This window comes from Penicillium nucicola (genome assembly GCF_028828085.1).
Source record: "Penicillium nucicola strain IBT 29836 chromosome Unknown utg000005l, whole genome shotgun sequence".
NCBI lineage: Eukaryota > Fungi > Ascomycota > Eurotiomycetes > Eurotiales > Aspergillaceae > Penicillium > Penicillium nucicola.
Genome location: NW_026643129.1, coordinates 1,964,586 through 1,989,230, shown reverse-complemented (window position 1 = coordinate 1,989,230; position 24,645 = coordinate 1,964,586). Strand labels below are relative to the sequence as shown.

General features: G+C 51.0%; 6 protein-coding genes across 6 annotated transcripts; 5 read left to right on the top strand and 1 right to left on the bottom strand.

The window, feature by feature from the left end:
* Positions 1–153: 153 nt before the first annotated feature.
* On the top strand, positions 154–1,324 carry N7511_005812 (nitrilase; the record flags this gene model as incomplete). Its single annotated transcript, XM_057128189.1, has 3 exons — positions 154–630; positions 708–1,020; positions 1,071–1,324. The coding sequence occupies 3 exons, from the start codon at positions 154–156 to the stop codon at positions 1,322–1,324; spliced, it is 1,044 nt and encodes a 347-aa protein (XP_056984706.1).
* Positions 1,325–1,668: 344 nt separating this feature from the next.
* N7511_005811 (putative alpha-1,6-mannosyltransferase subunit) lies at positions 1,669–2,919 on the top strand (the record flags this gene model as incomplete). The annotated part of the gene is made up of 3 exons (XM_057128188.1): positions 1,669–2,107; positions 2,193–2,626; positions 2,686–2,919. The coding sequence occupies 3 exons, from the start codon at positions 1,669–1,671 to the stop codon at positions 2,917–2,919; spliced, it is 1,107 nt and encodes a 368-aa protein (XP_056984705.1).
* A 464-nt stretch (positions 2,920–3,383) lies between these two features.
* N7511_005810 (trans-2-enoyl-CoA reductase (NADPH) TSC13) lies at positions 3,384–4,507 on the bottom strand (the record flags this gene model as incomplete). Its single annotated transcript, XM_057128187.1, has 3 exons — positions 3,384–4,066; positions 4,175–4,390; positions 4,474–4,507. The coding sequence occupies 3 exons, from the start codon at positions 4,505–4,507 to the stop codon at positions 3,384–3,386; spliced, it is 933 nt and encodes a 310-aa protein (XP_056984704.1).
* A 1,422-nt stretch (positions 4,508–5,929) lies between these two features.
* Positions 5,930–9,480, top strand: N7511_005809 (peroxidase/cytochrome P450 family protein; the record flags this gene model as incomplete). Its single annotated transcript, XM_057128186.1, has 7 exons — positions 5,930–6,181; positions 6,231–6,328; positions 6,379–6,427; positions 6,477–6,669; positions 6,721–8,899; positions 8,952–9,078; positions 9,154–9,480. The coding sequence occupies 7 exons, from the start codon at positions 5,930–5,932 to the stop codon at positions 9,478–9,480; spliced, it is 3,225 nt and encodes a 1,074-aa protein (XP_056984703.1).
* A 739-nt stretch (positions 9,481–10,219) lies between these two features.
* tom1 (E3 ubiquitin-protein ligase TOM1) lies at positions 10,220–22,632 on the top strand (the record flags this gene model as incomplete). Its single annotated transcript, XM_057128185.1, is given in 5 exon segments — positions 10,220–10,267; positions 10,329–18,222; positions 18,277–19,074; positions 19,091–22,477; positions 22,538–22,632. 5 exon segments carry the CDS (start codon positions 10,220–10,222, stop codon positions 22,630–22,632), a joined length of 12,222 nt encoding a protein of 4,073 aa, XP_056984702.1.
* Positions 22,633–23,165: 533 nt separating this feature from the next.
* N7511_005807 (ribose-phosphate diphosphokinase) lies at positions 23,166–24,469 on the top strand. The gene is made up of 5 exons (XM_057128184.1): positions 23,166–23,250; positions 23,305–23,396; positions 23,468–23,840; positions 23,911–24,183; positions 24,245–24,469. Exons 1-5 carry the CDS (start codon positions 23,180–23,182, stop codon positions 24,396–24,398), a joined length of 963 nt encoding a protein of 320 aa, XP_056984701.1. The 5' UTR covers positions 23,166–23,179; the 3' UTR covers positions 24,399–24,469.
* Positions 24,470–24,645: the final 176 nt, after the last annotated feature.

Below are 24,645 nucleotides of genomic sequence, written 5' to 3'. Positions count from 1 at the left end.
GAGTAAAGTGCCTAGTATATTTCCGGAAGCCTAAGGTCCGTCGGGGGTTAGAGGGTCCGAAAAGATCCCCGGATTAAGTACTTAACCAACGATAGAATATTTTTGCCTCTTAGTCTCCTCATTCTAAATCTTGACTCTTAATATCATCACACAATGCCACAGAAGATCACTGTCGCAGTGGCGCAATCCCGCACCCTCTCGACACTAGAGGCCACTCTGAACGCATTGAAGCAAGTGACTCAACACGCCGCTTCCAAGGGAGTACACCTCCTCCTCTTCCCAGAGGCCTACTTAGGTGGATATCCACGTACCTGTGACTTTGGCACAGCGGTAGGTGCCCGTGAATCGTATGGTCGCGATCAGTTCCTGGAATATTTCCGCTCTGCAGTTGACCTTGGCGACACGCCTACGGGAGCTGGAGATGAGTGGGTTGAGCGGAAACTGCCCGTGGCAAAAGGACGGGATCATCGGGGTGATGGAACTCGAGAGTTTCTGGAGAAGGTGGCCCGCGAAACTGGAGTGTTCATTACTACTGGATTGATTGAACGAGCAGGGGGAAGTTTGTACTGTTCCGCTTTGTATGTCGATCCCGTGCGGGGCGTGTTGGGGAAGAGAAGAAAGGTGATGCCGGTATGTGAAATCCTTCCCTTCCTGTTTTTTGAGGGAGATTGGGGGATCAAGCTGATGCTGACTTGAAACTGGAAAAGACTGCCTCGGAGCGTCTTATTTGGGCACAGGGCTCACCTTCAACGCTCAAGGCTATTACTACGGAGCTGAATGGGGTCAAACTTACCATTGCGGCTGCTATTTGCTGGGAAAGCTTCATGCCCATGCTTCGGCAAAGTCTCTATTCGCAGAATGTGAATATCTATCTTGCACCCACGGCTGATAGTCGTGATACTTGGCTCCCGCTTCTGCGTACGATTGGTGGCGAAGGCCGGACCTTTGTGCTGTCTTGCAACCAGTGCGTGCGCTATAACGAGCTTCCTTCGTGGATTATCCAGAGTAATGCTTCCAAGGGTGAGGAATGCCTATTTCCCTGATCATTTGCAAACTCTGACTGTGTCTAGAAACCTCCGATCACTATATTTCGCGCGGTGGGTCTTGTATCGTCGGACCCCTCGGTGAAGTCGTGGCCGAGCCCATCTGGGAGGTCTCCACTGATGACGATGCTTCAAAAATTGAAGATGGACTGGTGATTTCGGAGATTGATCTGGAGGATTGTGAGCGAGGTAGACTGGATCTTGATGTCGCGGGAAGTTATTCGCGAAATGAGTTCAAGTTGTCTGTGGAGGGATTGGATCTGAATCCTCCTCCGTTTTAGTGTGGGGCAAGAGCCTCTTGAGGCATGCAATAGTCATACTCGTGGTTTGAGATAGACAATGCTTGTATATGAATACTCTATGTTCAACAGACTAGCCAGTTGAAATATTGATGCCATTTTAAAAAATATCGGTTGCAAAAGTAAAGAGTTCATAGTATACATGATCAGAGACGGGGTGGATATATATACATCGACATAGGTGCACACTTTATACTTTATTCGACTAACAATAAAACCAATATTACCGGATTGGATTCCGAGCACAAAGATAACCCAAATAATAAGCCAATCAATCATTTCCCCGGATTCAATTATTCTCTGGATGCAGATAGAACCCCGTTGGAATGCGAGTGACGCATTCGGATGGAAGCTCGGAGCGGGATCGACCTCGGGATGATCTCCACCCTTCTTCTTCACACTCCAACACCTCCAATTCAAGTCAATATTATTATGATTTGAACCTGGGACGTGAAGTCTACTCTTCGAGCCTGGCAAGGAGAATGCAATTCGCCGTACCTCCGCGGAGGAGTCCGCTCCCAATCGCGCGATCATCGCGAGTACAGCCCTACCGAAGAAAGCAGCTCAAGACAATCGCCATCATCGGCTTCGGTCTCCTCTCCCTCTTCTACCTGTTACACCATTTCTTCTCCTCATACTCGACATCTCCCGCGGTATCAGGCACCTCAGGCGTTGTCATCGTCACTGTACTTGATCGCAAACAGTTTAGTGAGAGCTATGTGAAGAAGATCATCGCAAATCGGGAAGACTATGCAAAGCGCCATGGTAAGTATTCCTTTGATTCATGTTCCACCTCCAAGAACACAACCAACACCGAAAAATACCCCAAAACTAACTCCACACCACACAGGGTATACAACCTTCTTCGCCAACACAGCCGACTACACCGAAGCAATCGGCGACGCCCCCCAAAGCTGGGCCATAGTCCCCGCTGTGCGCCACGCCCTAGCAACACACCCCAAAGCAGCATACATCTTCCACCTCAGCCCACACTCACTAATCATGAACCCGAGCAAATCCCTCAAATCCCTCATCTTCGAGAAAGGCCGACTAGAATCACTCATGTTGAAGGATACACCTATCGTCCCACCCGATAGTATCATCAAGACATTCACTCACCTCCAAGAGAAAGATGTGGATCTGATCCTCACGCAAGACAAGGAAGACCTCAATCCTGGCAGCTTCATTTTGAGGAATGGAGAGTTTGCACGCTTCTTCCTTGATATTTGGTTCGATCCATTGTATCGCAATTATAATTTTGCCAAGGCTGAGGTTCATGGTTTGGTATGTTCTTTTTGTCTCTGTGTTGGGGCACTGTTGACTGACCCGAGCTTGCTATTTAGGATCACATCATGCAATGGCATCCGACTGTTCTTGCGCGCACGGCCTTGATACCCCAGCGTGTGTTAAGCTCTTATGGAAAGGATTCCTTGGCCGCATCTTTGGATGGGGTTTATCAGGATGGTGATCTTGTTGTTCAGTTCCAGGGCTGTGAGGATGTTGAAAGTGGTCGTGACTGTACGTCGGAATTCGAGCCCTACTTTAAGGTATGGCTGAAGAAAGTCAAGAGCGACTAATTGTTTGGACTTGTGCTTGCTTGCATGATGGAATATGGGTGGCGTTGGGATGGGATGGGGGATTGTATTGACAAACTAGATTGTTTGATTGTTTGATTGTTTGCTTGTAGGATTGGCGTTTTGTGTGTGATTTTCTTGTATAATGTTCCGGGTCTATCGGCGTTTGGTCGAGGTCTTCAACATATCGCGGTTGTCTTACTTTTACATTGCATCTGTTCGAATGGAACACTATTATCATTTTCACTATTTGCTATGTGTTTTATTTTAAAGTAATACATTGCTTGATATTATCAGCAATTGAAGATATATCTTTTTTTCTCGTGACAATCGACATCGATCGATAGCCGGCTCGAGAGATGAGCGTCTCTCAAGCTCTCTGCTGTGGTCACCCACAACATCAACTCAACACTTCATGTCAATGTCAATGCCAATCCAGAAATTGGCCATCCAACGTTGGAAGTCATTTAAAGAAGGCCAGGCAAGAGAACAGTGCGCTTCTTCTTATACTTGTCACCAAACTCCTTGCGATACCGCTTCTCCTTCTTCCAAGCCCAGCTCCACATCTGCAAGCCACCAATCAAAATAAAGAACAACACACTCCAGTTGCACTGACTGACGAGGTAAACACCAAACCAAGCCATAATTTCAAAGAAGTAGTTAGGGCAAGTAACCCAGTTGAACCCGAACCCAGAAGGAATACCACGCTCGGTAGTTCCCGCGCGGCGAAGGTTCCGCAAGATCAAGTGCGCATTCAAATTAGCAAGCTGACTGAACGAGAACAGACCCAGACCGGCATAGACAAGGGCATCGTTGGGCGCATCAGTCGCAGCCGACGAGTCTGGGCGGAAGACCCAGTAGGCGATGTTGAAGCCGGCCAGGGCCCAGTAGTGGGCACTGTTCTTGACGATGTTGCGGGCGGGCATGGTTGCGTTGCTGAAGCGATGGACGAAGATGGTTTCAAACTCGCGCTTGAGGAAGTGCGCGGTCAGGAGGGCGCAGACGAGGAGTTGCACGTCTGTTGGCTCCGGGAGGGGCTTGTCATAGTTGAAGTATAGGTAAGAGCGGAGGGGGAACAGGAAGAGAGCGGGGATCAGGAGGGGGCCTAGGTATTCGATGATGAAGACTGTGCGCCAGGCGATCTGGGGACCTGATTAAATGACGTGGGTTAGTTTTTCCTGTTGTTGAGTCTTTGGGGTAGGGGGGGGGGTTGATCTCTACTCGGAGACCGCGAGGTATGGGAAGTGTGGAAACGCACCGAGATCCTTGACATGGATAACGCTGGAGTTGCGCAGGCCCGTCTCGTCAATGGTTGTACCAATCGAGTTTGGTACCACGCTGCGGTCGCTACCCTTGGTGATTCTCATGCGGTGGATGGAGCATCCGGAGGCTGCGGAGAGCGCAGTGTGCAGTTCCTCTGTCGAGGCATTGAGGCTGATCTCGACCTCCTTGGGGAGTTTGCGGATGGGCTTGCCTGTCTCAAGAATTAGCCGTGTGCTCTGCGCGGTCTCGTGTTTTGAGAGCTTTCAAAAATAAATAGGAGCTATCTTTCCGTACCCCTTGGCTCAACGATGAGCGTGATGTTCGACATGACGGGTGACTTTGTCCAAGCTTTTGCAAAGCAAGGCTTAATTATGAGGATCAAGTCAAGTGAACTTGTTGAGGTTGCAGTCGGACTGGGAATTGTTCAGTCCCAACATACACGACCTCGGCTCCCGTCACGTGCTGGTGCCTGAGGCCACAAGGCCCCTGGGTCTTGGCGGATGACTAAAGACCTGCGGACTCCGACCTGGGCAGCCCTGGAGAACTGCCATTGCCAGCACTGGGACTGTCAGCTGAGAACAGGACCTCGGGAGGACTCTTTGTCTTGTCACAGAACTACTACTTGGTTCCTATTTTCCATTAGCCTTTTCAATCACGGAGCACGAGCAACATGCGACGGAAATAAGTACTTCAGATGGGGGCAGGTCTCTTTTTTTCCCCAAGGTTAGAGGCTCCCGAGGTCGTCAGCTGGCCCCCTAAGGCCATCTACGGGGGCAATGGCAGTGCACAGCTGAAGACTAGTCCAACGGCCAACTCCCAACAAATCAGAATCCAATGATATCAAGCAAAAGCCCCGCTGGGTCTCAGCTTGAACGGTTAGTTCGGCCGACATCGCCAATCAACGCCTCATCCGTGACAATTCCTGGTCTTTTCCAATCAAATCTAGTCTGACTGTAATTATACACACCTTTTTTTTGTTTCTCTTCTTTTCCACCCTAAGGCACTAGCTATCCTGCGGAGCCGAGACTCATGCATCGCATATCTCCGGTTCGTTTAGCCGTTGTCAACACTCCAATCACATAGTTCCAATATCTGACCCAAGAAAAAAACCACTACGCCCTCGTGTTGGGGGCCGACTATGGCTCGTGAATACCAATAGGGATCTGACAGGGGCATATAGTTCACGAATCAGCGATGTCTCTCCTTGCTCTCTGGTGGGGCGTTCGTCTGTCATCTCAGAGTTCGAATACGCTAAGAATGACCATGGAGACACACGGCTGGAAGGAAATTCAGCCGTACTGCTCGGCTGATGGGCTTATTACTCCGCGTTGCTTTATATTCAATCCCATTCCCCCCAAGGCGTCGCATGATGTTTTGATGCTCTACTTCTTCTCCTACCTCTTGTTTTGTCTGTCGGTGGTGCTCTTATTTTGCTGCCTCTTTCCCGTGTACATCATTGCGACGCTACCTAAGTAGTTCCTCCCCCGACTTGTTCTAGTCTCAGGTGTCTGGTAGGCTTCCCTCTCTCTTAGCTCTTCTCCTTTGCACCCGGTGCATCCCATGGGATTGCTTCTCTTCTTTCTTTCTTGAACCCGGCGACTTGCTACAACCATACCGTGGCCAGCATAAGCTAGTCTGCGTTGCGCTTCACACCCTCATTGAACCCTTCCCCCCGCTAACAGATTGAAGTTGCCACCTACCCTACTTGCACTTTCTTTGTGTGCCCTGTACCATATTGCCTCAATTCACAATGGGCGAGAAAGACTCTGCCAATGGCAGCAAGATTGCCCAGGTGGAGCAAGTTGTGGCCGCTGCCTTGAGGCCATTGCCTACTCAGACTGGCGACGGTAGCTACATCCAAGCGCCAACCGTGACTGGTCTTGCCAAGGACCTGCTTCATTTTGACCTGAAAGATGCCAAAACCCTGGCCGAGGTCGCCAAAACAGCCGTCACCGGTGAGGCCGTCAATGATCGAGACTACATCATGGAGCGTGTCATTCAGGTTTGTCTACTCGCAGGAACTCGATTTGAATAATCTAACCACCGTACAGCTTGCTGCTGGATTACCTGCAACATCTAAGAATGGCAAGGAGCTGACCAACACTTTTCTGAACCAACTGTGGGGAGATCTGGAACACCCGCCAATTTCGTGAGTTGATAAAACTGGACCAGATGGTTCTAAGTACTGATCATTCATAGCTATCTTGGCCGTGAATCTGCCTACCGCAAAGCTGATGGATCTGGAAACGTATGATCTACCTATCTCGAGCCTCGTGAACCCAGCTTACCTGACCTAGAATCCCTTCTGGCCCCAAATTGGAGCCGCTAATACCAACTATGCCCGGTCTGTTCGACCAAAGACAATGCAGCCTGCCGCTCTTCCAGAGCCAGAGGCTCTATTTGATAGCCTCTTGGCACGCAAGGAGTTCAAAGAACACCCGAACAAGATTTCGAGTGTGTTGTTCTATCTTGCTTCTATCATTATCCACGGTATGTAGTATTGATCCGTTAAGGATGAATAGTGAAGCTGACAGCAACAAGATCTGTTCCAGACCGACCCCAGGGATCAAACCAAGTCACTTTGTTCCTCATACCTTGACCTCGCTCCCCTCTATGGAAATAACCAGCAGGAGCAAGATGCAGTCAGAACTTTCCAAGACGGAAAGTTGAAGCCGGATTGCTTTTCTACAAAGCGTATCTTGGGATTCCCACCTGGTGTTGGTGTCATGCTGATTATGTTCAACCGTTTCCACAACTCTGTTGCTACACAATTGGCTGCTATCAATGAAGGTGGTCGGTTCACGAAGCCAGATGTGTCCAATAGTCAAGCCCTTGCTACTTGGGAGAACGATCTTTTCCAGACAGCACGCCTGGTCACTGGTGGACTTTATGTTAACATCATTCTAAAGGATTATGTCCGCACCATTCTTAATGTCAACCGAACTGACAGTGTGTGGAGTCTGGACCCTCGTGCAGATATCAAGGATAGCTTGCTCGGTCAAGCTGCTGCCGAGGCCACTGGAAACCAGTCATCGGCCGAATTTAATTTGGTTTATCGCTGGCACTCCTGCATCTCGGCCCGTGACCAGAAATGGTCTGAGGACATGTACAAAGAGTTATTCCAATGTCAGGATCCAACTTCCATCACTATGCAGCAATTTACCGGAGGTCTCAGACAATGGGAGTCAAAGCTTCCGGCTGATCCCCACGAACGCCCTTTTGCTGGCCTGAAACGCCAAGCAAATGGATCATTTGACGATAATGATCTGGTCAAAATCTTCCAGGAGAGTGTTGAAGATCCTGCTGGAGCCTTCGGCTCTCTCAATGTTCCCGAAGTTTTCAGAAACATTGAGGTCCTTGGTATCAAACAAGCCCGCTCCTGGAACCTGGCTACCCTGAATGAGTTCCGCCAATACTTCAATTTGGCTCCTTACCAGAGCTTCGAAGAGATCAACTCGGACCCGTACATTGCTGATCAACTTAGACACTTCTACGACCACCCTGATCAAGTCGAGCTGTACCCAGGACTTATCGTCGAAGAAACCAAGCAGGCCATGGCTCCGGGCAGCGGTCTATGCACCAACTTTACGACCTCCAGGGCCATTCTTTCGGATGCGGTTGCTCTTGTTCGTGGCGATCGATTCTACACTGTGGACTTTACCCCGAAGCATCTTACAAACTGGGCTTTCAACGAGATCAGTAATGACGACTCCATTGACGGCGGCCAAGTCTTCTACAAGCTGGCCTTGAAGGCGTTCCCCAACCATTTCCGGGGTGACTCGGTCTACGCCCACTTCCCCATGGTTGTGCCTGATGAGAACCACAAAATTCTGAGCAACCTTGGCACAGTGAAGTCCTACAGCTTCGACCGGCCTTTCTACAAGGCCCCGGCTCTGTTCATCAACTCTCACAGTGCCTGTGAAAACATAATCAAGGACCAAGAGAATTTCAAGGTCGTATGGGGTGATAAAATCCAATTCCTGATGGAGAACAGTGGCCGTCCTTATGGTCGGGCCTTTGCCTTGTCGGGCGATCTCCCTCCCAATGCAAGCTCGCGGAAGATGCTTACCGCTGCTTTGTACCGGGACAAGTGGGAATCTGAAGTGCGATCCTTCTATGAGGATATCACTCTGAAACTTCTAGAGCGCAATTCATACAAGGTCGCTGGAGTCAACCAAGTTGATATCGTCCGCGATGTTGCCAACCTTGCTCAAGTCAACTTCTGTTCCAGCGTATTTTCATTGTCTCTGAAGACTGAGTCTAACCCACGAGGTGTGTTCAGCGAGCAGGAACTGTACCAGATTCTGGCTGTGATTTTTGCCTCTATCTTCTACGATGTCGATGTCTCAAAGTCTTTCCAGCTTTGCCAGACTGCTCGCAAGGTTGCGCAGCAGCTGGGTGAATTGACGTTGGCGAACGTTGAAGTTGTCTCCAAGAGTGGATTTATCTCCGCTGTGGTTAGCCGTCTTCACCGTCATGATATTCTGAGTGAATATGGCGTTCACATGATCCAGCGCTTGCTTGACAGCGGTTTGCCAGTCAAGGACGTTGTGTGGTCGCATATTCTCCCCACTGCTGGTGCATTGGTTGCCAACCAGGGCCAGCTTTTCTCCCAGTGTCTTGACTACTATCTCTCTGACGAAGCAGCTGAACACCTGCTTGAGATCCAGCGCTTGTCCCGAGAGGACACACCCGAGGCTGATGAGATTCTCGTGCGATAGTAAGTTGTCCATTCTTTCATCCTAATGATAGCCAATACTGACTGCATCCAGCTTCATGGAAGGTGCTAGACTGCGTTGCTCTGTCGCCTTGCCTCGAGTTGTGTCCAAGCCAACCACCGTGGAGGACAATGGCCAGTTCGTCAACCTGAAGGCTGGTCAGGAGGTCATCTGTAACTTAGTAAGTCCTTGCCGTCTCCCTGATTGAACGCCCCTCCATGTCAGCATTCGGATCTAACGGATTTCCAACTCATAGGTTGTTGCAGGCCGTGACCCTGTCGCTTTCCCCGACCCCGACAAGGTCCGTCTTGATCGTGACATGAGCTTGTACACTCACTTTGGCTTTGGTCCTCACCAATGCATCGGGGTTAGGATGTGTCCCATTGCGATGTCTACCATGCTCAAGGTTCTAGGCAAGCTGGATAACCTCCGCCGTGCCCCTGGCCAACAAGGTCACCTGAAGAGACTCGATGGCCTTGGTGGAATCGCCATGTACATGGATGCTCAGCACAGTAGCTTCTCTCCGTTCCCCATGACCATGAAGATCCAGTGGGACGGAAATCTGCCCGCCAGACGTGAGTAAAGGGGACTGAGTTGAGGAATTTGCGTACGGCGATGGTGTTTATCTGCATGATATGATGTATTTCTTTTCCCGACGTTATTTTAGCCTGCGTTTGGCAGAGAGTCTTCTCAAAATTGATACCTATTTGAATTATCAAAGCCTTGCTGGATCCAAGTAAAAGATGAAAAAAATTGGAACATTGACATCATATGTAAAACAAGACCCTCAGGCACGAGAAGTGTTTGCCTCAGGCCCAGCGGGGGAAATCAGCCAGAGCCGCCCTTCCATCTGCCGGTCCAGCTTCAATCTTCCCTTTGGTCTTCCTTTCTCTTCTCTTCTATCTTCACCCTTTCCTCTTGACCTCCACCTTGGATATCCCCTCTGCGTCAGAACTTCAGGGCCGAACGACCTGCACCCGTTTTCCCTGGCAGCTTTGACCAACCGATATCTCATCCTTCAGCTCTCATCTCTCAGATTTGAGCTCTCTCTAATTCGCCAGCTCCCCCACGATTGAATAATAACTTCAACCCAGACTTTCGCCGATTGGAATCCTTTACCTGACCGAATATTGACCCGTGGGTCTTTGCGTTGATTGGATTTGCTTTTCGTTGAGGCAGACCAGCACCAAAAACGTCATCAGGCATTCTCGCGCTTTCTCCGCGACACTGGTCTTCACGACCTTCCCACCCCACTTCCTAGGGGATAAGCCTCCTGGAATTTCAACACTTCCTCATGTGTGACTGTTGATTCGATAGTTATCATGGGGAGAATCAAGAAAGTAGCCAGCCAAAAGCATGAGGCTACAATCGTGAGTTACCCTCCGGCGGCCTGATGTGCAACCCAACTAAAAATTTTTCTTCTCTCTACAGTCACCTTTTTTGCAAGAATTCATAGGTCGTGCAACGAGTCTTCCTGTTCCCGAGCTCCCGTCCCTCTTCAACACATTCCCGAAGCTATGGCCATTCCCACGCGGTGATCTCTACCACTGGATCAATGTCTTGGACCGGTTCGACGAGATTCTGGCCTCGGCCGTCGAGAAATACTTCCTCAACACTGGTCCTCAATCCCAGTCGTTCACTCGGAGTGTTCTGGAGGAATCATACTCAGCTGATGAGAGCAAAAAGCCGGCAGAGGGCGTTGACGCCAAGCTGAATGGCCTGGGATACGGCCCCGATGGAGACCGAGAGCTTCTGGAAGCAATTCTGGAATTCTCACGTCTTTTGCTCGAGAAGTGTGGTAACCGCAGTCTCTACAGCAGCAGCGATCGCCTAGGTGACTTGTTGAATACAACTTCGCTATCTCTTCTCCAGTCTACGTTGCGCCTGTCTCTTTGCCTAGCCCAAAGATATCACTCCCGCCAGCGTGGCGCTCACCAACAGTCAGTATTGCAATCTCACTATGCTCTTGACCTTGAAAAGTTGCAGAAGATCGCCGCACCTTTCCCACGTCCATTCCTCGCCGGAAAAGCGCAGCCCACCTCTTCTCCCACCATTTCCGCCAAAGGCAAGGAGAATACCGTTCAAACGAAGGTCAATGCCAATGAATTGGTCGCTCTTGTACGTGACAGTGAAGGCTGGGAGGAATGGGGCGATATTCGCGTTCTCTATTATCCCTCTGGGTCATCTGAACAAACGAGAACGACATCCGAACATGGTCAGATCGAGCATGGCTCACACGTCCCGACTACGCCTACGCCACTGCGACGAAGTGCCACACATCCCGCTTCTCAATTGAGTCGTGTCGATGATTCACCAGCTACCCCAGTCACAGGCGGAAAGGCAGATGAGGCAACCCGTGGAGGCAAGGTCCTTGAACTCTCCTACTCGAAGGTCTCTTCTGCAGCTTTGGAGGATCTTCTTGCGGCGAATCTTCCCCACCTGCCCATTGAGTCAAAATATGAATTGCTCCACAAACTACGAGTTGCGAAGGCATTGACAGGCTCTCGTGCTACTCGCGAGCAGATTCTGTCCATCAAGGCTCTTGCAGTAACTAACTTGGCCCATGTTCAGCCGGAGAACGCTTTCCAACAAAAAGTCCTCCAATATGACATGGAGCAACCGAAACGCCTTCAGCTTGCCTACCAGCTGGCTGAACTGGTTCATCTCGGCGCCAGTGGTGACCTTGAGGTCTCTCGAATTGTTCAGACTTTGGCGATCCAGACGCTGGACTCATTAGCGAAACACAAGTCTCGCGCCGTCGATGTCTGTGCAGCTTTGAGTGTCAATGTTAACCATGGTGTTCTCATGTTCTTGACCCGGAAAATGGTCACTGAACTCAGCGCAGAAGGCGAGGATACTGATGCTGTTTATTACGATGAATGGCGTGATGCTTTGCTTGCACTCCTGCGCACCCTTCCAAGTTCAAGCACACGCACACCAGACACTCTGGTCGCAGCTGGTCTGATCCCTATGTTTGTTGACATCCTGAATCTGCGTAACGAGAAATCGCGCCGTGTGTATTCCCGCATCATGGAATTCCTCGACACCTTCGTGCATGCAGTCCGGGATGCCCTGGGAACATTGACAACCTCAAAAGGCTTCGACGCAATGTCTGACCTGATTGACTACGAAACAAAGACCGCTTTTGAAAAAGTCAATCGAGGCGAGGGTTTCCCTGCTCAATATAAGAACCCATCTGTGGATTATCAAATTCCATACTTCCAGCAACAGACACTGCGCTGGATGTTCCGTTTCGTCAACCACATCATGCAGCACAATGGCGGAGGGTTCGATCGTGTGCTACGCAACTTGATTGACTCTCCCCAGCTGCTCACTTCTCTCCGCCTTGTGTTTGAGAATGCTCGTGTCTTCGGTTCGCATGTATGGAGCACTGCTGTCAACATTCTCAGCAGCTTCATTCACAATGAACCTACTAGTTATGCTGTCATCGCCGAGGCTGGTCTCAGCAAAAGTCTTCTCGCTGCTGTAATGGGCCGTGAACTCCAAGTTGACGAAAAGCCCCCTGCGGTGGAGCCTGAGGGTTCTGCAGCTGGAGGCGAATCTGCTTCTCAGCCGCCCACTGCAGAGGCTGCTGCTGAGTCCGAGGAAAAGAAGAAAGACCGTGAATACACACTTGTCAGGCCAAAGGGTACCCCTCTTGCGCCTGGCATTATGTCCGCAGCTGATGCTCTTGCTTGCATTCCTTCCGCATTTGGAGCTATCTGTTTGAACTCTTCTGGTCTGGACCTTTTCCAGTCTTCCGACGCCCTTGAAAGCTTTTTCGAGATCTTTGAAAACCCTGATCATGTCAAGTGTTTGAAAGACGACCCCGAACTTGTCCGTTCTCTAGGTACAACCTTCGATGAGCTTGTTCGACACCACCCGGCACTAAAGACCTCTATCTTGTCTGCTGTTCTCGTCATGGCTGCCCGTGTCAACGTTCTCGGTCGGACCAAGGCCTGGGAGCAAGGAATGGGGACCAAGATGTGGATTGAGGATGCTGACGGCAATAAGCGTCTGTCCGGAGACATCTTCTCGTTGTTCCGCGAAATCGGCACACCCGCTGATGCCTCAGTCGATGACCCTGCAACCTTGGGTGCTCCTCAGCTTAACTCCCACGATCTACCCAATGGCGCTAAGCTTGTCGTTGGTGACCTGAGTCATGTACTTCCTTCGCCTGGTCCCGACTTCGAGCCCAAAGACAAAGACGAACATGGTCTTACTGCTACCGACTACTTGTTCCCTGCCATGCGTTTCCTGGGTGCCTTCTTCGAAAACCAGATTAACTGTACTGCCTTCATCCAAGCTGGCGGCGCAGAGTTCCTCCTAGATCTCGCAACGCTTCAAAGCTTGGCTTTCGATTTCCACAGCACCAATGCTAACCAGGAGATTACGGTTCTTATTCACATGCTCGCAGAGACAAAGCCTCACCTGATTCTTCCATCTCTCCTTCGCCGCGCCCAGCACGCAGTGGAGAATCTTTCAGCTTTCTGGACTGCACCCAGTGGATCTGGATTCTTCACGTCGTTGATTAAGCCTGCAGACTCGAAGGACCCCGTCTTGGAACCTACCGCCGCTGCTCAGTCTGGAACATTCTTTGTCAGACACTTGAATGCCGTGCTTCTTTTGACTGATGTCCTCCGTGAGACCTTCGCGTTGCCCTTGTACCAAACCCGACCTGGCCAAAATACTTCCATCTTTGGCCAAGTCAACCTCGCGGATCAATATTGCATTTTAATTAACTCTCTGAGCAATCTTCTTGCTTCTTGCGTGTGGGAAGGCATCTTGCTAGAGAAGAATATTCCCGAGAAGTGGCTGAAGGCTACACAGGCGACTGCTGACAAGTCCGCCTCTGGAAAGTCCAAGACTACTCCACAGGAGCCTCCAGCAACCCCTGGCGCCGATTCTCGACCCCAAAGCTCCGGTGCTGCGGAGCCTGGCGGCCAAGCTCAACCAGGCCAGGAACCAAAGGAAGACGACGCTCCCGTTGATGAAGAAAACGTCAACTTCAAGAATGCTCGCACACTTCGTTACCTTCTCAGTGCCTTGCCTACCTCTATTACTGGATTCCTGCACAACCTCGGACTTGGCCTTATTGGCAAACGCCGCTTGGATCCTCTCCTGAAGCAGAGACAGAATGGTACTTTGGTTGCAGAGGCCATGGCAGAGGGTGTTATTCGCCAATTGGAATTCAAGCCTGCGAACTCCAGTGACAGCCCCAAACATCGGTTCGCCTATCTGATTGTCGTCCTGTCGCACTTCTCCCACCTTCTCTATGAAATCCCCACGGAGCGTCCCAGCTCGAACTACTTGACATCGGTTCTCATCGCGTTCAAGAAGAACAACGGTCTCCAGCTGTTGAAAGAAATTTGCGACGTGTTCCTGAACGACATCAAGTCTCTTCCATCTGCTGAATCCATTCCCGATGAGGACAAGGAGCTTGCTAACCGGCTTGCCTCGGGCTATGGTGGAATCAAGATTATTCTTGGGCTCTTCGCTGATCTGGCTACTGGAAAATACATTGTGGACTCTAGCCAGACACAAGCCTTGGCCGGTCCCGAGCGCGACCGCGATCGCCCCGAACACTTTCAGCCTGGTCAATTCCTGGTTGAGCTTCGTATGGAAATTCTGCCCATGGCTCAAGACATGTGGAACTCGGACTTTGCTACTCAGTCATCGAGCCCCATCGTCAGGTTGTTGATTGATATTCTGCGGGCATCGCTGGATGGCGAATACGAGGTCAATGTCATTAAAAGGGCAGATGTGCGACCTCTTGTGGCAGAGACACCCAAGAAGCCATTCGTTGTCCACAAAGACCGAGCCGCCGCCCTGGTAGATAAAGGTTTCAAGGATGTTGATCTCAACAAAGAAGCCCTATATCGTTGTAACAACGTCTTGAATGCTGCCGAAGAATACTGCAAGGCTCAGAGCTGGGTCCGAAACCCTCCTAGGGTTCACCCAAATCCCAATGACATCCAAACTGGTACCCCCGAGGCTGCTCCCGGTATTGACACCCTAGAGGATCCTGGCGATGAGATTACGCCTTTCTCCAGCGGCGACTTGTCACGCTCTGCTCTGACCATGCTTCTAGCACAAGCCAGTGGCGGGCCACTGACTGATTCGATGCGCCGCATTGATACATTGGTAACTGGAAGAGATGCAGATGCTGACGCACCATCTGGAAACATTGGCAGAATTCTCGATGGAAACGATATGGATAGTGATGATCGCGCTGGGTCATCGAACCAGAGTGCACCCGAGCCTCGCCCTGCCGAAGGAAGTTCCTCTGAAGGACAACCTCCTGCCCAAACCCGCTCGGTTATCACTATCGAAGATCTTGAAGCTGAGAGGGAAAACATTCGGTCCAATCTTATTGAGCGCGCCCTGGACATCCTCAACGAACATCATGATGTCTCATTTGAATTGTCTGACCTGATATCGTCAGCCATCAGGAAGCACCCAGAGCCAGAGAGTTTCCGCCGTGACATCGGAGAGACTCTTGTACAATCTCTGGTTTCCCTGCAGATGGAGAACTTCCAGACAGCCGGCAAGAAGATTGCCGCCTATGCCCACATCCTCGCACTCACCCTTCAAGATCGTGAAATGTACACTGCAACCATCGAAGAGCTGAAGGATTGTTTCTCGACTTTCCTTGGATTCATCAAACTCCCAACACCTGAGAAGGCTGATCAGGAATCATTCCCTTGGGTTGGACATGTTCTTCTTATCCTTGAAAAGCTGCTGTCTGATGACTGCCAGCCACCTCAGATCTCCTGGGCCCAACCATCCAGTGTTGACGATCCCGTTGGTAACGATGAGCCCGCAAAACTTGAAGAGCCTCTTGTGTCAGCCGATGAGAAGACCCAGCTCTTTGAAGCTCTTGTTGAGATTCTTCCCCGAGTGGGCAAGGATGACACATTGGCGCTTTCCATTTGCCGTGTTCTTGTCATTCTCACTCGCCAGCGTAGTATCGCTGCTCGCTTTGGGGAGAAGCGTAATCTCCAACGCCTCTTTGTCATGGTCAAGCAGCTTTCAAGTGCTACCAACGACAAGCTACAAAGCGCGTTCATGCTTATTCTCCGCCACATTGTTGAAGACGAAGCTACTATTCGCCAGATTATGCGGAGTGAAATTGTTGCCAACTTTGAGTCTAAGACTTCACGCCAGGTTGACACCACTGGATACGTGCGTCAGATGTATCACCTGGTGCTGAGAGCCCCTGATATCTTTGTGGAAGTAACAAATGAGAAGCTGCGGCTGCTACGCTTCGATCCTAACCCTCGTCCCCAAGTTCTTGGGCTCAAGGCCGACAAAGAACGTCAAGATCGCCTACGTCAAACCAAGAAGTCTGAGGAGAACAAACCTGAGTCATCTGCGACAGCTGAAGCTGTCACCACGGAAGAAAAGGACACCGAGAAGGACAAGGGCAAGACACCGGCCAAAAATACAGAATTGAAGGCGCCCGTTGTGGAAAATCCTGACGGTGTCATTCACTACCTGCTGTCCGAGCTCCTGTCCTACAAGGATGTGGACGACAAAGAATCTGCCCCTGAGATTTCAGAGCAGACTGCTGACCAGCAGTCTGATACTCAAACTGACGTTGAGATGGCTGGAGATGAACCTGCGCCCTCGGTTTCTAGCACCACCGAAGCACAGCCAACTCGCGGCTTGAAGAAGGGAGATAAGCCCCAATTCAAGGCAGATGACCACCCGATCTACATTTACCGCTGCTTGCTTCTCCAGTGTCTAACTGAACTTCTCTCTTCCTACAATCGTACCAAGGTCGAGTTCATTAACTTCTCTCGCAAGGCCGATCCTTTGGCTACTACTCCCTCCAAGCCACGCTCTGGCATTCTAAACTACTTGTTGAATGTGCTTGTTCCACTTGGTACCATGGAGCATGATGAGACCTTGACATTCAAGAAGCGCAGCATCACATCTACATGGACCATGCAAGTACTTGTTGCTCTCTGCACCAAAACTGGCGAGTTTGGTGGTGTTGGCCGACGTCGCACTGAGCCCAAGTATGAGGAAGACGAGCCGGAGCTTGCGTTCGTCCGCCGCTTTGTGCTCGAGCATGCCCTTCGTTCTTACAAGGACGCAATGGCCTCAAATGAGCCTTTGGACGCTAAATATTCCAAGCTCATGTCTCTTGCCGACCTGTTTGATAAAATGCTCAGTGGCTACTCCTTCACCAACGATGCAGGTTTCCCAACCTCAACCAGACAGCTTGCAAAGACTATGTTCGAGAAGCACTTCATTCCGGCGCTAACTGCTTCGGTTGCTGACGTCGACTTGAACTTCCCTTCGTCCAAGCGTGTCATAAAGTACATTCTTCGCCCATTAAACAAGCTTACTCAAACCGCAGTTCTTTTGAGTGAGAACTCCGATATCTCTTCTTCCCTTGGTGAAACCGAGGATGATGAGATCTCCTCGGCAACCTCCGTTTCTGACATGGAAGACGAACGTGAGGAAACACCCGATCTTTTCCGTCACTCTACTCTGGGTATGCTTGAACCCCGTCACGAGGAAGAGACCAGCAGCGAGGAGTCCGAGGGAGAAGACGAGGACATGTACGAAGACGAATATGAGGAGGAGATGGACTACGATGAAGATATGCCCGAAGATGATGGCGAAGTCGTCAGCGATGAAGATGACGATGGCGTGGGTCCAATCGAAGGCCTCTCTGGCGATGCAGTTGAAGTCATTCTCGATGATGACGACGATGATGACGATGAGGACGACGACGATGAAGACGACGACCACTCGGATATGGATGATGATATGTACGCCGATGAAATTCCTGGAGACCGCGACAACGAAAGTCTCGAAGACGGAGAGGAGGATGAATGGGAGAGCGAGGAGATGACTGAAGATGAAGAAGAGGTCGAAATGATGAACCAGTACGAGGATGAGATGGCCGATTTAAGACAGAACCGTGGTCACGGTGAGGAACACCGCATTGGCGACCTCTTCCGTGCCCTCAATGAGGCTGCTGGAGGTGCTGATGATCTCCATGGAGATGGTCTCGGCGGTGACATTCACGAAGAAATCCTCGATGACCTCGACGAAGATGGTGCGCCACCCCTCCTTACTACAGACCCCCCTATTGCAGACCCTCCAGCCGCAGGACCTCCAACTGCAGAACCCCCTGCAACATTGACTGCAGCACTCACTGCAATCAATGCAGTCATGCCTGCTCTACGCCAGCTTTCAACGCTGTTGCTGACCACCCGTATAGTTGAGGATGAAGACGAAATGGACGAACTTGAAGATGACATCGACGGATTCGACGGCGAGGAAGGATCCTTCGGTGATATGGAAGGTAATGAATAATGACTCAGACTCTGCATGGAAGGTTTGCTAATTCACTTAACAGATGACGATCTTCTTGAGCCCTGGGGATGGGAAGGTGACGAGCCACCAATGCCTCGCGCTGGACATCACCACCACCGCTTCCGTGGCGGCGCGCCCCCAGCCTGGGCTGCTGTTACCGAAATTATGCCGGGCCGCGGCTCTGGTCTCGTTCCTATCCAGCCTTATCAACGTGTCCACAGAACCCAGCTTCCCTCGCGTGGAGAAAATGACGGAACTAACCCTCTACTTGTTCGAACTGACCGTCCAGAAACCGCCGTTTCATCTCGTGGACCCAATGCCGACCCATTCGCTGATTGGGGCCAGACCATGGATCAGGCCGGTGGCCGAGTTGTTGCAATGGACAGCCCCATCAGCTTCATGAACGCCATAATGCAGGCTATTGGTGGACAAGCTTCCCCTGGTTTTGGTGTGGTTACTCGTCCAGACGGTATCCATGTCCATGTTGACAGACGTGCAGTCCTACCCGGCCGCATTCAAGATATGCTTGGAATCCCTCGTGGGTCAGGACCTCCAGCTCGCACTCGTGGTGATGACCCTCACACTGCCGTCAAATTTGGTCTGTGCACCACTCGGACCCGCTGGCAGGAGGAGGCCCGCATTCTCTTCAGCACCCAGTATGTTGAGAGAACCCAGCGCATCGTCAACTCCATCATGAAAGCCCTCGTTCCCACTTCAATGGTCGAGGAAAAGATCCGCACCAAGCAACTCGAAGAGGAGCGCAAGCGCATCCTAGAAGAGCGCGCCCAGCAAGATCGCGAAGAGCGCGAGGCCAAGCGCAAATGGGAGGAAGAAAATGCTCGTCTCGAAGCTGAGAGGGAGAGAAGAGGAAGCTGAGCGTCAAGCCGAACGCCAAGCTGCTCAAGTCGATGAGCCTATGGAGGATGTCCAGCCAACTGAGCCTCCTGTTGAAGCCGCTTCATCTGCTCCCACTGAATCCCAACCCGAAGCCCGGCCGACAGAACCTGCCCCTCGGGTTCACACCAACATCAGAGGCCGCCAACTCGATATCACCGGTCTTGAAATTGACCCTGAGTATCTGGAGGCTCTGCCAGAGGAACTCCGCGAGGAGGTTATCATGCAACAACTCGCCGAACAGCGATCCCAAGCTGCCGCCGCCGGCGAGGAGCCCACTGAGATCAATCAAGAATTCCTGGAGGCTTTGCCTGCCGAGATTCGTGAGGAACTGTTGCAGCAAGAAGCCGCTGATCGACGCCGACGCGAACGTGATGCTGCCCGTCGACAGGCTCAGTCTGCTGGTGCTGGTGCTACTGCCGGCGCCGGCTCTGGTGGTCCAGCTGCTCCTCCTGCTCACGCCGAAGATATGGACGCTGCCAGCTTCCTTGCCACCCTTGACCCTTCGTTGCGCCAGGCTGTCCTTGCCGATCAGCCAGAGGATGTTCTTGCAACTCTGGGCCCTGAGTACTTGACTGAGGCCCGCGCCATGGGTGGTGGTGGCCGACGCATTGCTCAATTCGGTGACATGACCGCCGTTGACCGACAAAGAAACGAGCCTTCTGGAGACCGGGAGCCAAAGAAACAGCAGAGACGTCAAATTGTGCAGATGCTCGACAAGGCTGGTGTTGCAACTCTTCTTCGACTCATGTTCATGCCTCTCCACGGTAACGCTCGCCATCAATTGAATGACATTCTCCATAACGTTTGTGAGAACCGCCAAAACCGCAGTGAGGTGATCAGCCTTCTTCTGTCGGTTTTGCAGGATGGCAGTGTTGATTCTACCGCAATTGAGCGTAGTTTCTCTCACCTCTCTTTGCGTGCAAAGGCACCCGGAGCACAGAAGACCCCTCAGGCTGTCAAGCGAAACATGGCTATTCAAACTTCTTCCAGTGTCAGTAACGACGTGACCCCTATCATGGTCATTCAACAATGTCTTGGAACACTCTCCTTCCTGTCGCAATTCAATCCTCACATCGCTTGGTTCTTCTTGACCGAGCATGACTCTGCCTCATCCGCTAAGTTGAAGGCATTCCGCAAGGGCAAGGGCAAGGAGAACAGAGCTAACAAGTTCGCCCTGAACGCTCTGCTTTCTCTCTTGGACCGCAAGTTGATCATGGAAAGCCCTAACTGCATGGAGCAATTGTCTAGCCTCCTTAGCAGCATCACTCAGCCGCTTACTGTTCTCCTTCGCCGCGAGAAGGAGCGTCAAGAAGAGAAGGGTAAAAAGCCCGAAGAGCCAGTCAAGGGTCTTGTTGAAGAACCTGCTCAAGCTGGCGACTCTGGTATGGATACATCTATGACCGATGCCCCTCTGCCCACCGTTGAGACCACCGAAATCACTGGTCAAGAGACTATTGAGGGTGGAGAAGATGACGACAAGAAGCCCGAGGAGTCGAAGGAGCCCGCTGAAGATGAGAAGCGCAAGAAGCGTTCCATTGAGCCTCCTGTCGTTCCCGATCACAACTTCCGTCTGGTTGTTCACATTCTTGCAGCCCGTGAATGCAATGGCAAGACGTTCCGTGATACCCTTTCTACTATCAACAACCTTTCTGCTGTCCCCGGAGCTCGCGATGTGATCGGCAATGAACTGGTCGCTCAAGCTCAGGCTCTCAGTGATACTATTCTGGGTGACCTGGAAGATCTCCTCCCTCACATCCACCAGGCTAAGACTGGCACCGATATGCAAGGTCTGGCTCTGGCCAAGTTCTCGCCCGCTAGTTCGGACCAGGCCAAGCTTTTGCGTATTTTGACCGCTCTCGACTACCTATTTGATCCTACTCGAGTCGACAAGTCGAAGGGCAGTGAGCCCGAGTCTGCCCCCAAGGAAGATGTGCTCAAGAGACTTTACGAGAGCGCAACTTTCGGCCCTCTGTGGACCAAGCTCAGTGACTGTTTGACTGCTATCCGCCAAAAGGAGAACATGCTGAACGTGGCTACTATTCTCCTGCCTCTCATCGAGGCACTGATGGTTGTCTGCAAGAACACTACTCTCAAGGATCAGCCCCTGTCTCGTGGCAGTCGTGAACTTTCTGTGAACAGTGCCCCAGCTGACAATGGACTCAGCATGGAGAACCTCTTCTTCAAGTTCACCGAGGAGCATCGCAAGATCCTCAATGAGCTTGTGCGCCAGAACCCTCGTCTGATGAGCGGTACATTCTCCTTGTTGGTGAAGAATCCCAAGGTGCTGGAATTCGATAACAAGCGCAACTACTTCACTCGTCGTGTCCATTCCCGTGGTGCCGAGCCTCGTCACCCTCATCCTCCTCTCCAGCTTTCTGTGCGGAGAGACCAAGTCTTCCTTGACTCTTTCAAGTCTTTGTACTTCAAGAGCGCGGATGAGTTGAAGTATGGCAAATTAAATGTACGTTTCCACGGCGAGGAAGGTGTCGATGCCGGTGGTGTGACCAGAGAATGGTTCCAAGTCCTTGCCCGTGGCATGTTTAATCCTAACTACGCTTTGTTCATTCCCGTTGCTTCCGACCGGACCACATTCCACCCCAACCGTCTCAGTGGTGTGAACTCTGAGCATCTCATGTTCTTCAAGTTCATTGGACGTATCATCGGCAAGGCCTTGTACGAAGGCCGCGTTCTTGACTGCCACTTCAGCCGCGCTGTCTACAAAAACATCCTCTCCCGATCTGTGTCTATCAAGGACATGGAAACTCTCGACTTGGATTACTACAAGTCCCTTCTCTGGATGCTGGAGAACGACATTACCGATATTATTACCGAGACATTTGCCATTGAGACCGATGACTTTGGCGAGAAGCAGGTAATTGATCTGATCCCGGGTGGCCACGATATCCCTGTCACCCAGGAGAACAAGGAGCAGTACGTTCAGCGTGTAGTTGAATACCGTCTAGTGGAGTCTGTCCGTGAGCAATTGGACAACTTCCTAAAGGGCTTCCACGAGATTATCCCCCGAGACTTGATCTCCATTTTCAACGAACAGGAGCTGGAACTTCTGATTTCCGGTCTTCCTGAGATTGAAGTTGACGAGTGGAAGAACAATACTGAGTACCACAACTATTCCGCCTCGTCCTCGCAGATCCAATGGTTCTGGCGTGCTGTTCGCTCGTTCGATAAGGAAGAGCGAGCCAAGCTTCTACAGTTCGTTACTGGAACCAGTAAGGTCCCTCTCAATGGTTTCAAGGAGCTTGAGGGTATGAATGGTGTGAGCAAATTCAACATTCACCGCGACTATGGCAACAAGGAACGTCTTCCTAGCTCGCACACATGCTTCAACCGTAAGTGAACACCATCTATCTATTCATTCAGGCCGTGCAATTACTGACTTTTACTTACAGAGCTTGATCTTCCTGAATATGAAAGTTATGAGGATCTCCGCCAGCGTCTCTACACGGCTATGACTGCCGGAAGCGAGTACTTCGGATTTGCATAAAGCGGTTTCCGGATGCTCGACATGACGATGGTTTCAAGCGAAAGCATTCCATGGCGTTTCTTCTCTCAATTCTTATGGCAACCTTTTTACTGGAGATGAATGAGGAGGGTATGAAAAGATGCTGGCAGAGGCCAGTGTGGAGGAATTTCTTTATGAGCTGAAAACAGAGACTTCGGATGATTTGGTTGAAGTGCAGGTCAACCTTATTGTTTCGAGGTTCTCTATTATGTCTGTACTTAGATTGCTGCATTTTTATTTCGTTCTCTAATGACTTTGCAAACACCTTTTTCCAATGTACTTTCACACGTTAGTCTGTGGGTGGGGTTACTTCTGTTGCAAGTACCGTTTCAGTACCATAAAATCACCGGTAGATATCGGACGTAATCACAGGCGGTGAGCCCGTCACGGGACTGCAAAAAGTCATGCGGGGCCGTGAGGCGGAAACGATTTTTTGAGCCGAACACGGTCATCGCGGAGAAGATTGTGTTTGTGCTTCCTCGATTTGAAGATCTTTCTCTCTCGTGTCTCAGAGGACTCATCCTGCAATATGTCGACTAACTCCATCAAGCTCTTGACTGGCAACAGTCACCCAGAGCTTGCCGACCTCGTTGCTGATCGGTATGTAACTTGCAGAAAAGTGAACCCAATCCCAGCCAGCTAATCTTGAATTAGTCTCGGCATTGAGTTGACCAAAATCATGGTTCTGCAATACTCCAACCAAGAGACCAGTGTCACAATCGGTGAAAGTGTGCGAGACGAAGATGGTACAGACATCCCACCTTACTCCCCACCTTGACTGAAGGAACCCGACTCACATATTCATGATATGACGCAGTCTTCATTCTCCAATCGACGAAACCTAACGATATTAACGACGGACTCATGGAGCTTCTGATCATGATCAACGCCTGCAAGACTGCCTCCGCCCGCCGCATCACCGCCGTCATCCCCAACTTCCCCTACGCCCGCCAAGATAAGAAGGACAAGAGCCGTGCTCCCATTACCGCTAAGCTCATGGCAAACATGCTTCAGACTGCGGGTTGCAACCACGTTATCACCATGGATCTCCACGCCAGTCAAATCCAGGGCTTCTTCAATGTCCCCGTTGACAACCTCTACGCGGAGCCCAGTATGCTCAAGTACATTCGCGAGAACCTCGATGTCAGCAACTGTGTCATCGTCAGTCCTGATGCTGGTGGTGCCAAGCGGTGAGTACTTTCAATATTGAGACTTATAGATCGGAGATAGTACGGGGGACTAATGCATAATTCTTTTTAGTGCTACTGCGATTGCCGATCGCCTGGACCTGCAGTTCGCTCTCATTCACAAGGAACGTGCCCGTCCCAACGAGGTCTCGCGCATGGTTCTTGTAGGTAACGTTAAGGACAAGGTTGCCATCATCGTCGACGACATGGCCGACACCTGCGGTACTCTCGCCAAGGCCGCTGAGACCGTAATGCAGCACGGTGCCACCGAAGTCAACGCCATTGTTGTCCACGGTATCCTGTCCGGCAAGGCCATTGAGAACCTGAACGGCAGTTGCCTCAAGCGGTATGTCCACGCTCCACTTCTCAGTCATCCGGTGATATCCATGGCTAACTCGTACTTCCAGCATCATTGTGAGCAACACTGTTCCCCTGGGTGACAAGCAGGAGCGCTGTGATAAGATCAAGACCATCGACATTAGCCCTACATTGGCTGAGGCATGCCGGCGTACACACAACGGCGAGTCGGTTAGCTTCCTGTTCTCGCACACCGTGGGGTAAATCACAAGTCTGAGAGACAGAAATGAATGATTCCATCAATACCAAGACGGAGGATCAGTCCACGGGTGTTTTGGTGCTGCTATTGAATGTGCACTAGACTGTGGGGTGAGCGGGAAACAAAAATACGATTTTTATGACCCTTTTTTATTAGCCCAACGAGGATTTTAGTCCCCGAGTGTTTTATTATTGTTCTATTATGCTTTCCTTTTCTTGCTCTCTCTTCCTCATGAGGAGAGAGGCCAGCTTT